Source organism: Nannospalax galili, unplaced genomic scaffold (assembly GCF_000622305.1).
Source record: "Nannospalax galili isolate Female #2095 unplaced genomic scaffold, S.galili_v1.0 scaffold192, whole genome shotgun sequence".
Taxonomy (NCBI): domain Eukaryota; kingdom Metazoa; phylum Chordata; class Mammalia; order Rodentia; family Spalacidae; genus Nannospalax; species Nannospalax galili.
This window is the reverse complement of record NW_008331810.1, coordinates 1,499,926-1,512,118: the sequence shown is the minus strand read 5'-3', so window position 1 is coordinate 1,512,118 and position 12,193 is coordinate 1,499,926. Positions and strand designations below refer to the sequence as shown.

General features: G+C 48.0%; 1 protein-coding gene across 3 annotated transcripts in view; it reads right to left on the bottom strand.

Moving 5' to 3' along the window:
- LOC103728919 (SH3 domain-binding glutamic acid-rich protein) overlaps nucleotides 1-6,288 on the bottom strand; it is a 54,544-nt gene extending 48,256 nt beyond the window's left edge. Inside the window, exon 1 of one of the 3 annotated variants that reach the window (XM_008826917.3) lies at nucleotides 6,111-6,288. Coding sequence is in view for 2 of the 3 variants with exons in the window: in XM_008826916.3 (XP_008825138.1) it covers nucleotides 6,003-6,047 (45 nt within the window). In the remaining variant the exon portion in view is untranslated. Of the gene's footprint in view, nucleotides 1-6,002 lie in introns of all 3 variants that reach the window. The other 2 variants (XM_008826916.3, XM_017796561.1) reach the window with 2 other exon arrangements.
- Nucleotides 6,289-12,193: the final 5,905 nt, after the last annotated feature.

The following is a 12,193-nucleotide window of genomic DNA, read 5'->3' as shown; positions in this document are numbered from 1 at the left end:
AATAGATAGATGATGATAGATAGATGATGATGATAGATAGATAGATAGATAGATAGATAGATAGATAGATAGATAGATGATAGAGAGAGCACTCGGGAGGCAGAGGCAGGTGCATCTCTGTGAGTTCAAGGCCAGCCTGGTCTACATAGCAAGTGCCAGGACAGCTAGGGCTACAGGGAAACCCTGTCTCAAAAAGACAAAAATAAATAAATAAAGATGCTGGGACTAGAAGGGTTGGAGAAATGTATGAAAGGCTGCTTTGGCAATGGTGAAACACAGTAAGACTTGGGCCTACACACGTTTGTTTGGGGCATGCATGGGGGAAAAACATCTCACAGATGTCTAATGATGCCATGTTCATCACCCTCCCAATACAAGGTCCCTGATGCTCCCCACCTAGGACAAAGGAAGGGGTGGCTTGCTTCCTTCCTCCCTCTTCTGGGGCCTTTTCCTCCTCCTCCAAACAGAATACCTCCACACTCCACCATTTCACAGTTAGACTTTGAATATCACAAAATCCCAGCAGACTGGTGACTGTTTGCCAGGCTAAATCTTGACTTTAACCAATCACCTTTTATATACAGCCTACCCAACCATGATTGTTCACGCTGTCTAACTAATACACTCTTTATTCCCTTAGATATTTTCAGAGATAACTTTGCTGTTATATAAAGTAGATGTCTTCATTTCAAGCAGGTTTACTTTTAAGGAAATATTCAGAAGAACCTTCATTTGCTCTGTCAAATCTGTTCTTTAAATTGTTTTATTCATTTTTATTTTATATGTACTTTTTTTCTGCAGGTATGTGCATGCATCTGTGCATGCAGTGCCTGTGGAGGCCAGAAAAGGGCATTAGATCCCCTGGAACTAGAGTTACAGCTGTAAGATGCCATGTGGGTGCTGGGAACTGGGTCCTCTGCAAGAGCAGCCATGCTCTTAACCACTGGGCCATCTCTGCAGTCCCCCAAGCCCGTTCTTAAATCCCCTCAGTTACTGTCGCCCTGGGCGGCACCAGTACCACCTCCACCCTGTCAATCATGCCTTAGGACTTGGGGTGGGGTAAGAAAGGGCTTATGTTTCGTTGCATGATCTCCAGTCAGGTGAAAACATTTTCCTAAGTCCTGGATTTGTTTTAGAGAAGTGAAAGGATGAAGAAAATAAGAGGCAACGGGACCGTCGGTCATCCCCCAATAAGCAAGTCAGCTGACTGTTTGACCCCGGACACTCTCAGCACACAAACCCCACAAAAGAAGAAATCGCTAAGCACTATTCAAACCAGGCTCATCAGACCCATCAGCGCACAGAGTACTGGCAGCCTGCAGAGAAGTAAGGGTCCTAGAGTCAAGCCCAAAGGAGGAAGGAGGACACCAGAGAGCACAAAAGCTCTCCTGACTGGTACTGCCCCCTTCTCCAGGCCCAATGCTTCTCCTCCCTGGAGGGTCCCCTCCCCTCCATAGTCCTCCCCTTGGAGGATCCCTGCTCAAGTAGCCCCACTCAATCCTCCAAGTACAACGCTTCTCCAGGTAGCCTTCTGAGCGGACCTCCAGCCCTGAGGGCCCCTCCCTTTATGACAGGAGAGCGGCGCACAGCACACCAGAAGACCTCTCCACCTCTTCCCTCTATCCCTTCTCTACCCTCAGGAGGCCAAGGGCCCCTGTTGCTTCCACAGGCCACACCTCCTGCCATGTCCTGAGAAAGCTCAGCAGGACTCAAAGATGCCAGGCCTGGGTGACTGTTTGGAACCTTTGGGACCTCACTGGAGGCTGGGAGAGCTGTTTTCCTATCCTGTGCCATTTACTCAGAGGTACGCTTTGCCCTCCATCCTGAAGTCACCCGACCGCGGTCAGCCACTCCAATGTGTCTGTGTAATCTGAGAGCCACACCTCACAGTGCCACTCACTTGACACCTCTTGTTTATTGTCTGGTACAGTAAGGAGACTTTCCAGCTGAGGTCAGCATATTACAGTGTGAAGCTTGTTGGATGATGTCACAGACGACCTTCATCTATGTCCCAGCTCAGAAGGACACTCTCTAAACTAAGGCCTGGAGCTTCAATTCATCATCTGCAAACTGGATACAGGGATGCCCTCCTCCCAGGGAGCCAGTGAGGACTGAATAAGATGAGGCGGGAAAATGCATTCTGTGCCGTACCTTGAGAACCTGCACTGACGGGCACCCAGCAAACCAGGCCTTCGCAGCCAAGCTATGGGTTTTCATTGTTTACATTTTGTTTTGTCTGAGACAGGATCTCACTACGTAGTCCAGGTTGGCCTGTGTTGGGGACTCCTGCTGTTTTGGGTTGTAGTCTTTCCATGTCCGGATAGCCACATGTCGGCTTGGTGTGAATGGAGGGACTCTTCTTCTCAGCAGGGCACCCCCCTACTCTCTTCCTGACTCATCTTTGAAGTAGCTGCCACAGATACATGTCCTCTGGCTCTGAAACTGCCAGGTTTTCCTGTGTGATTTTCAGACAATGTCTGGCAGCCTGGCAGAAGCCCACCACCACGTGTAAATGGGGCATCCTGAAAGCACCTATCCACTAAGGCTTTTGCCACTGCCCCCACAGTATAAATATCCTGGTTGTACCCTAATTAATCGGAGCTGAATCACTAAGACCTGGAGCCAAGCTGAGTCACTGAATAAAGGAGCGGTACTGAGCTGAGTTCTGTGTCTTACTGCCTACGATCCAGTCTTCCCGGGGAGAGCTGTCTCTTCGTAAACCACGACTCACGGAGACCCTGCTTTCACCGTCTCCGCACTTCCCACGAGATCTGGCAGCGGCGGATCTCGTATCTCGAGGGAGTGCTCGGTGGAAATTGGGACGGAACCAGCCCGTGCGGCTGACAGCGGCTCTCCAGAGCCGCCAGCCCCGGTAGCAGAGACCCACAGCAACGCGGTGCGGGACACGCGTGCACCCCAGCAGCCCGCGGGAGACCGGTGCCACGCCCAGCAGCTGGCGCCCCGAGATCCCCGCACCCCATAGGCCTGGAGCAAGCTATGTAGCCCAGGCTGACCGCAAAATCACAATCTTCCCACCTCAGGCTCCTGAATGCTGGGATTACAGGTATATGCCATCATGTATAGTTTACCAAGCAAGTGTTCCTTTCACTACTTATTGTAACAAGTTTCCAATGAATTGCTGAATTTTCACACCCAGACTCATCCAATCTAAGAGTAACATTTTTTTCAGAGCTAGAGATATGGCTCCATGGGTATGAGTGTTCACTATACATCATAAGACCCTGATGGCTGTGGCCACATGTACATCTGCAACCCCAACACTGTGGGGAACACAGATGGGCAGATCACTGGGGCTCACTGCCTGCCAGCCAAGTTCCAGGCTGAGTGAGACCCTACCTCAAGGAACAAGGTAGGTAGTAATAGAGATAGAGCCGGGTACTCCATGGCCTCCTCTGGCCTCTGTACATGTGTGCAAGCATGTGCATATACACACATGCACACATATCACACTCACAAACATATATACACACAAAAATATATTTACACTATCAGTCTAGTCGGAGAAGCGACTTGAGAAACCCAGGAGTCCCTGTGAGAATCTGCCTTAAAGACCACAGCTTGGGAACAGCAGGACCGTCCTCTTTCCTCTCTGACTCCACACCCCACTGTGCAATGGGCTTCTGGAAGAGAGGAGGGTCACATGAGAAGACACCCTACCTTTCCCGACTCCCCAGATTCCCTCAAGCCAAAACCTGCCTCCACGTGGTACAAATGTGGCTCAGCTCATTGGAGCTAAGTGTCGGAACACAGTGAAGACACGGGGGCAAATAATCAATTCCTATTGAGACTAAACACTATTTTTCCCTTTTCCATGTATTTTACTCACCCAACAGCACTCAGAAAGCCCTCTTTGATTAGGTGTGAGGCTTTGTGGACCACGCATCACACACAGCAGGAACACAGAAGGATCCAAGTTTTCCTGTCAAGAAGCTATTGGGTAAAATTCCCCATCTGTAAACACTCAGCTGTACAGAAATGTGGGGGTAATGAGTTACCATGATAAGACAGACATTCTTCCACTTACCTGGGTTTAGAGAGTTCTGTAATGATCACAGTTCTAGATCCACTAAAAATGTTGGCTAATAATCACAATAACCAATAATGATAATGACTATAATATGCATTAATATCAATTAATAGGCGCTAATAAAAATCAGAGTGACACTAACATTAACAAGCAGCTGCCAGTGACTGTAATTAATCACAAAACTTTCCAGGACCTGGCCAAGAACCTGGCACGGTGCTGGGCCCTGGGAGGTGTTATTTCAGAAGCTCTCATGACAGCCCTGTGAGGCGAGGCCTATTCTTATCCTCATTTTACAGACAAGGAAATTGAGGTTTATCAAGGTGAAATGCCTGGCCCAAGGTCACACAGTTACAAATCACACTGAAGCAAACTCAGCTTTTCCAAGATCCTGGAGTGAATGGAGAGGCTCCAGGTCCTCTAAGGTCAACTAAAACTGACTCACAGACTTCAAGAATATGGGCCAGTAAATAAACCTAGGAAACACTGATTTATTCATATCTTCTGAAGAAGACTAATAGCCAGGCAGGAGGAAATTTACAGAAGGTTGGTAGATAAGTGGTAAAAGTTTGACCAAGAGTGTTAACAGATGTAAAGCCCACCAAAAAGAAAAGGTCCACCAAAGCCATTATCCTCAAAAAATTATTTTTAATCTAAATAACCAAAACGGCACTCATAGAATGCAGCACCGTGGTAACACAGCATGCATTCCCAGCATGAGACCCAGGGTTGGGCCCCAGCACAAGAACAAAGGTGCACTCACTCAATACATGCATCAAAATCTCTGCAGTCCCCAACAGCCATGAGAGATTCACACTTGAACATTCGAAGTCTGAAATTTTACATTTGGAATGTGTGCTCATCTTCTGATAATCCAGTCCAGAGATCACCGAAGCAATGGTTGGGGGGGTTAGTGGCACTACCAAGCTCTTGTCTCTGCTTTCCTGCTCACCCTCTCTGGAAACCCTTGTGGACATACAGGGCTGAGAGTGGTGGCCCTCAGTCATGTATGGCTGGGGCTGGTAGCCAGTCAAGGCCTGCTTAGGGGACTGTCTCTGCTGAGTGACCCGTCAGAACTGCAGCTGCAACCTGAGACCCTTCAGGAAACAGATATAAAAGGAAACGGGCCCTCTCTGGGTTCTAACTCTTAGGATTAATAAACTTTTCTGACCATAACCTCCGGAGTTTCTGCTAAAGTGCTGACCAAAACAGTAATCCAGGCACTAAAAGGCCAGCCTGAAGTCAAACTTGACTTGTTTCCCAGGAGAACCGAGTCCCACAGCTGTCCTTATTTTTTTTCTGGCAGGCAGACCTACACAACACAGAACAAAGGCCTGACTTGGAAAGGGGGTGTCTGTCTCAAGGAATGTAGGCAAAGCCACTGTGTGGAGGTGGGTTTTACCTCTCAATCAGGGTGGCATCAGTTCCTCGAGCATTCAAAGCCACGGCCTGGGACGGATTTGCCGTTGTCATTGTGACATCATTTTCCATAAATAAAATCACACCCACCGTCCTTACGTTCTGCTACATCACATATACCAGGATGGACACCCTGAAGTGTCTTCCACGATCTGAGTCAGCCCACCCCAAACAGGGTTATGTGACATGTCATCTATTTCCAAGTTTAAGTTAGTCTAAGTCTTGCAGAATGAATGACAAAAACACCCAAAACCAAAAGGTCAGTGATATACTGCGCTAGCAACAGACACAAATCACATGTTTAAAACCAGCACCAAACACTCCTTCACACTCACCTGGCCAGGGTACACATTTTAAATACTTTTTCCAATACCATGAAAACAAACGCAGAAAGCAAAGGGCACTCATGCTCAGTGCCGTGAGCAAACACCAAGAGACTCCCAGGCCAAAGCCTGGCCACAGCGGATTCTTTCCTTCCAATTCTGAATTATTCAGAAAACAACATAGGAACCAAGCCCAGAGAGCCCCAGACACCTACCGCTATGGACCCGGAAGATGTAGCAACAAACACTTTGATAACCATTTCGACAGTCGCAAAGAGGGCTCCCCCCAACACACCCCTGCTAGGGAAAGTGGCTAGACAAACCCCACAGTGAGTCCCGGCAGCAGGTGCCAGGTCCCGGCTGGCGCCTCTCCAGGGCTTTACTCCCTGCCCTCCCCTCCAAGCGAGAGGCTGCAGAGGAACAGGGAGGCATCCCAGGCTTCCCCCTCCGTTGGGGATGTCAGGAAAGTTTGATTGGCTGATAAAAGCGGCCGCTGGACCCTTTCCCTTATCCCTTTAAAAGCCTGACAACAGTCCGTAAAAGGCCAGGCTGGGAACGCAGGAGCGCACCAATCACAGTCGGCGGGAGAGAGGCCTGGAGCGGAGGAGGTGGGGCCTGGGGAAACCGGGAGCCGGGGAAAAAGCCGCCTCCCTCCGGAGGAGGCTGGTTGACGGACTCTTGTCCCACAAACAAGAGTTTGGAAGATTGGAACAGCCACGTGGTCTTTTTAAATAAAGAGCAGCTATCTGTTTCAGATCTTTCTTGGAGCTGATTTAAAAATCCAGTGACTTGTCATACACTAAAATTTGGAGTGGCCTCTTTCCGGGCTTTCTTCCTCTACCACCTGTGGGGACCTGTAAAGCTTCACAGCCATCTCAGGGCCAGGGACACAGCAGGGGGCTGCCAGATGCTGGCAACGAGCAAGAGCAAATTGTCTTCCCTATTTTAAAGGTTTTAGGGGAGAAAAATAATAAATGATGTTTATAACAAACTCTCACCTACCTTATATACATAGGTGATTTGAATTGTTAAAAACCACAATACAGGCCAGTCCGGCATGGTAGCACATGCCTTTAACCCCAGCACCTGGGAGGCAGAGGCAAGTCAATCCCAGATCCAGGTCAGCCTGGTCTACATAGGGAGTTCCTGGCCAGCTGGAACTACAGGGAGACCCCCGTCTCAAAAACCAAAATCAAACAAAAAATCAGAATACAAAAGCTAGTCAAGAAGCCTGAAAGCTCACAGACTCTTCTAGTGAGTTTCAAGATCAAGATCCAGGGCATAGGGGCAAAGAACTGTCTTTTAGGAAGCACCAGTGGCAATATCAGCCTCCCTTCCTTAGATAACAGACCCTTTTCCCCGTCTCTGGCCTCTCTTCGTGATCAAAGGGGTGGTTTCTTCTCTCCCCCCCCGCCCCCCCCCGCCCCCATTTAGCTAGCTGTTTTGACTGTGTTTAAAATACTAGGTGGCACACACCTTTAATCCCAGCACTGGGGAGGCAGAGGCAGGCAGATCTCTGTGAGTTCAAGGCCAGCTTTGTCTACATAGCAGCTGGACCTACAGGGAGACTGTCTCAAAAAGACCAAAAAAAAAAAAACCAAAAAACAAACCAGTTATGAATTCTCTCCAGTGGGACAGACCTCAAATCCATTAAGAGAGCCATTGGCGACCCCCATAAACAATCAATGTGCACATCTTGCCTGGCAGGTCCTTACTGTAGCATCAGGGTCCAGGTGCTGGATAAGACCGCTGAAATCTTTTCCCCCTCAGCAACCTGTAAGCATATTGTAGCACTGTGGAAACTACCCAGAAGAGTGAGTTTCCTGGTCAACTCAAGACTGATTTCTCAGGGCTAGAGAGATGGCTCAGCAGCTAAAAGCACTTACTGCTCTTACAGAGGTCCCAGGTTTGATTCCCAGCACCCACAAGGCAGCTAACAACTATCCTAAACTCCAGTTCCAAGGAATCCAAGATCTGCTTCTGACTTCCGTGGGCTCCTACACACGTGGCACACATATACATATAAAAAATTATTTGTTAAAATAAAAAGATGTTCTCTGTGTTCTGCAACCAAAGTCTATGTGTGGTGTCTTCGGCAACAGCGGCAAACAAGCAGGAGCAAAGGCAAGAAACAGCCTGTATCGTTGTGGGTGCCTCTGGGGGTCTCTCTGACCAATAACTCACAGGGAGGTGTGCTGGATAGCTTTAGTGTCAACTTGACACGCCTGGGTTGAGGGAGCCTCAGGTGGGGAATTGCCTCATTGAACTGGCTGTGGCCGTGTCTGTGGGGCATGCCCTTGATTACTGAGTGATGTGGGAGGGCCCAGCCCACTGTGGGTGGTGCCATCCCTGGGCAGGTGGGCCTGGGTTGTATAAGAAAGCAGGCTGAGCAGGGGTCAGGAGACCAAGTCAGTAAGCAGTATTCCCCCATGGCCTGTGCTCCAGCTCCTGCCTCTAGGTTCCTGCCCTGAGTTCCTACCTTGGGCTCCCTGATGAACTGTGAGACACAGGAGATGTGAGCCAAATAAACCCTTTCCTCTCCAAGTTGGTATTGGTCAGAGTGTTTTGTCACAGCAGTGGGGAAACTAGAACAGAAGGTAACTGTGTCTGGCACTGAGAGTTTTCATTTAATAGCCAGTGTCTTCTATCAGTAGCATAGGTCATTAATGCAAGCACTTCTGTTTAAACTCCCTTTTAAAAGAAAAATATTTTTAACTAGCTGGCAGACTAGTGGAGTTTCATAAAGCTTCTTCATGCATCCTTGGTTTTGGTTAAACTACTCTCTCACCAGTGGGTCTCCATCCCTGCTTACATTTTTAGCTCCCAGAGTACTCTGTGTTCTACTCCTCCCCACCCCCATCTCCATCCCTGCTTAACCCTTTAGCTTCTCCCAGTGTTCTCCCATATCACATATAAACTTCTTATCACAGTGGGTAGTGCTTAATGCAGAGATATGAACTGTTCAAAGTGTTGAGAATAAGCAACTGAGTGCACATACATAGGAAATCTGTATCTCTCTCTCTCTCTCTCTCTCTCTCTCTCTCACACACACACACACACACACACACACACACACCCTGCCACAGACCCAGGGACCATCAAAGAGGGGACAATGTAAGTGTCAGATGATGGGAGGAGAACTGTGAAATGCTGTCCTCTGGACATGGCGGAGCTGGTTATCTACAAGACCTACACAAGTCCAAGCCAGTCATAAATTCAACATTGATGGGGGGAGGGGCTCCCCATGTCCCACTCCTAGCTGGAGTTATTGGCAGTTGATGTGTGCTTGGGGAGGGTCATTTTTCTTTGGTAGTGTGGCCACTGGTAGGTTCCCCATGGGCCTCTCCTGCCCACTGGATGACTCTATACCCATGCACATATGGGCAACACTAATTGGATTTAGTGAGTTAAAAATAAAAGAGCTGGGTGTGGTGGCACATGCCTTTAATCCCAGCACTCCGGAGGCAGAGGCAGGTGGATCTCTGAGACAGAGGCCAGCCTGGTCTACATAGTGAGCTCCAGGCAAGCTGGGGCTACAGGGAGACCGTCTCAAAAACAAAAAAATAAAAAATAGTGCTCACTTCGGCAGCACATGTACCAAAACTGGAACAACACTGCAAATTGGTGAAGCATTCCATATTTTTTAAAAATAAAATAAAACTGAAATAAATAAAAAGGAAGTGGGGAGTAAGGGGGGATATGATCAGGATGTATATTGTATGGAGTTGGAGATGTAGCTCAGCTATTAAGAGCACTGGCTGCTCATGCAGAGGACCCAGGTTCGAGTCCCAGCACCCTCATAGTAGCTCCAGTTCCAGAGGACCTGACACCCTCTCCCGACCTGCTTTCAACAACAGCATCTCCTGCATCTGCCATATGCAAGGCAGAGGGGGTGGGGGCGTAAATCACGTGACAAAATAACAGCTACCGATTTTGGGGGAGTCGGCCATCTACCAGCTCTACTCCAGGTACTTCTCTTAAACCCTCCCTTAATCTGGACAACCTTAACCCTGGGTTCCATTCAGGGCAAGAACACAGATGTGGGGATAATGAGCACATTTGTGAAAGGCCTCTTCAAGTCTTAAACTCAATCCAGTTCCCACAGCAGGGTACAAAGGAAGCTCTAAGGTGCTGCCTTCAAATTCCCAGTTCTCCCCTTTTTCATGATGAGATTTTTTAAGTTTAGCCTCTGTAAAATGACCAAGAAGTGGAAATAATCAGGGCTGGATGTGGTGGCACGCACCTTTAATCCCAGCACTCAGGAAGCACAGGCAGGCAGATCCCTGTGCCATCGAGGCCAGGCTGGGGTTAGGAGGAGACCCAGCCTCAAGAAACAAACAAACATAGGGCTGGAGAGATGCTCAGCAGCTGAGAGCACTGGCTGCTCTTGCAGAGGACCTGGGTCCAGTTCCCAACTCCAACATGGCAGCTAACAATCATCCCTATCTCCAGTTCCAGGGGATCTGATGCCCCTTTCTGGCCTCTGTGGGCACTGCCCACACTGCTTCCAGTGTTGAAGGAAGTGCCATCTGTGTGTGCAAATCGTGGAAGAGAAGGAAGCCACAGTTTTCATTCATCTGCTGCTTCCTGGGGATGCTGCCTTAGACACCATACTTACATGCAGGCAACACACTCATACACGTAAAACGATAAATATATTACATTGACACTACCAACTTTCAAAATGACCAACAGGATTACCAGATATCCAAATAAGTCTTAAAGTTCAATAAATGTTGAAATGTTACAAAACCCACCTGAGAAGGCAGCTTCATAATTGAGGACACATGCAGAAGGCATTTCTAGTGAGTGCTCTTTAAGTCAGATAATACCACTCTTTGATTTGACTTTTTTTTTTTTTTTTTTTTTTTTTTTTTTTTTTTTTTTTTTGGTTTTTTTGGAGCAGGGTCTCCCTGTAGCCCTGAAACGCACTATGTACACCAGGCTGGCCTTGAACTCCGCCTGCCTCTGCCTCCCAAGTGCTGGGACTACAGGGATGCACCACCACACCTGGCTGATTTGACCTCATTTTAAAGCTATGATATAGGGGCTGGAGAGGTGGCTCAGCAGTTAACAGCACTGGCTGCTCTTGCAGAGGCCCTGGGTTTCATTCCCAGCACCCACATAGCAGGTAATAACCATCCATAACTCCAGTTCCAGGGGATCTGACAGCCTTTTCTGACCTCTGAGAGCACTGCATGACACGGGTGCCCTTACATACATGCAGACAATACACTCATACACATAAATAAAATACTAAAATCATTAAAGACATAAATAAAATAAAGTTATGATATATAGGTTACAAACTCCACATGGGTCCTTGGATGATTTTGATAGATGACTGTAGATGTTATGTTTTGACTTACATTATTTTATGGGTAACTGAGGTGATGAATAAAGGCATATGTTGTTATCTGCAGCATGATCTCAGCAAATGTTCCAATAATTTGTGTTCAGTCAAAACTTCTACATGTGACCTATACTGGACACAGATGTAATCGGTTGGGAATTTTATGATGAATCATGACAGGTATCCTTACAAGAGAAGACACAGAGAGGACGCAGTATGAAAATAGAGGCAGGAATTGGAGTGACATCATAAGGAACACCCAGAGCCAGTTGAAGCTGGAGGAGGGAAGAAAACGCTCCCTAAGAGAGTCAGAAGGAGTGGGACTTGCAGTTTGATGGCCTCTGGATCTATGAGGTTATAAATCTCTATTGTCTGGGGCTGGAGAGATGGCTCAGCGGCTAAGAGCACTGGCTGCTCTTGCAGAGGACCTGGGTTTGATTCCCAGAACCCGCATGATGGCTAACCACCGTCCGTAACTCCAGTTCCAGGGGCTCTAACACCTTCTCTGACCTCTGAAGGCATTATACAACACGGGTGCATCTGCACACATGCAAGCAATACACTCATAAAATTAAAATAAATAAATCGCTATTGTCTAAGGCAGCAAGTTTTTGGCAGCTCGTCCCAGCATCCCCAGGAAGCAGCAAAATGAAGGGACATGTCTGTGATGTGGCACCAGGGGGCGAACTCTGCCATAGCTCAAAAGCTGTGGCTTCGGCGGTATCCCCAGGAGCCTCTTCCTCTTCCACACCACAGTTTGCACACACATATGCACTTCCTTCAACACTAGAAGCAAAGGCTATTCATTTCAAGACAAATATTCAAATGCAGACTTGTGGAGCACTTCATCAGGTTTGCAGAGATTGGAGATGACTAGAGATACTGCCCTGGGTACACCCATCAGTCACCAAAATTCAAATCGCCTAGAGTAACACTTGTCTGATTGTCCCCCTGTAAGATGCTACCCCACCCACCCCTGCCACACAAAATAATCATCACCACCCTCTACCTAAGCTTCCAGGAAAGGCTGGTCCACCAGAATTGAGGGTGGCC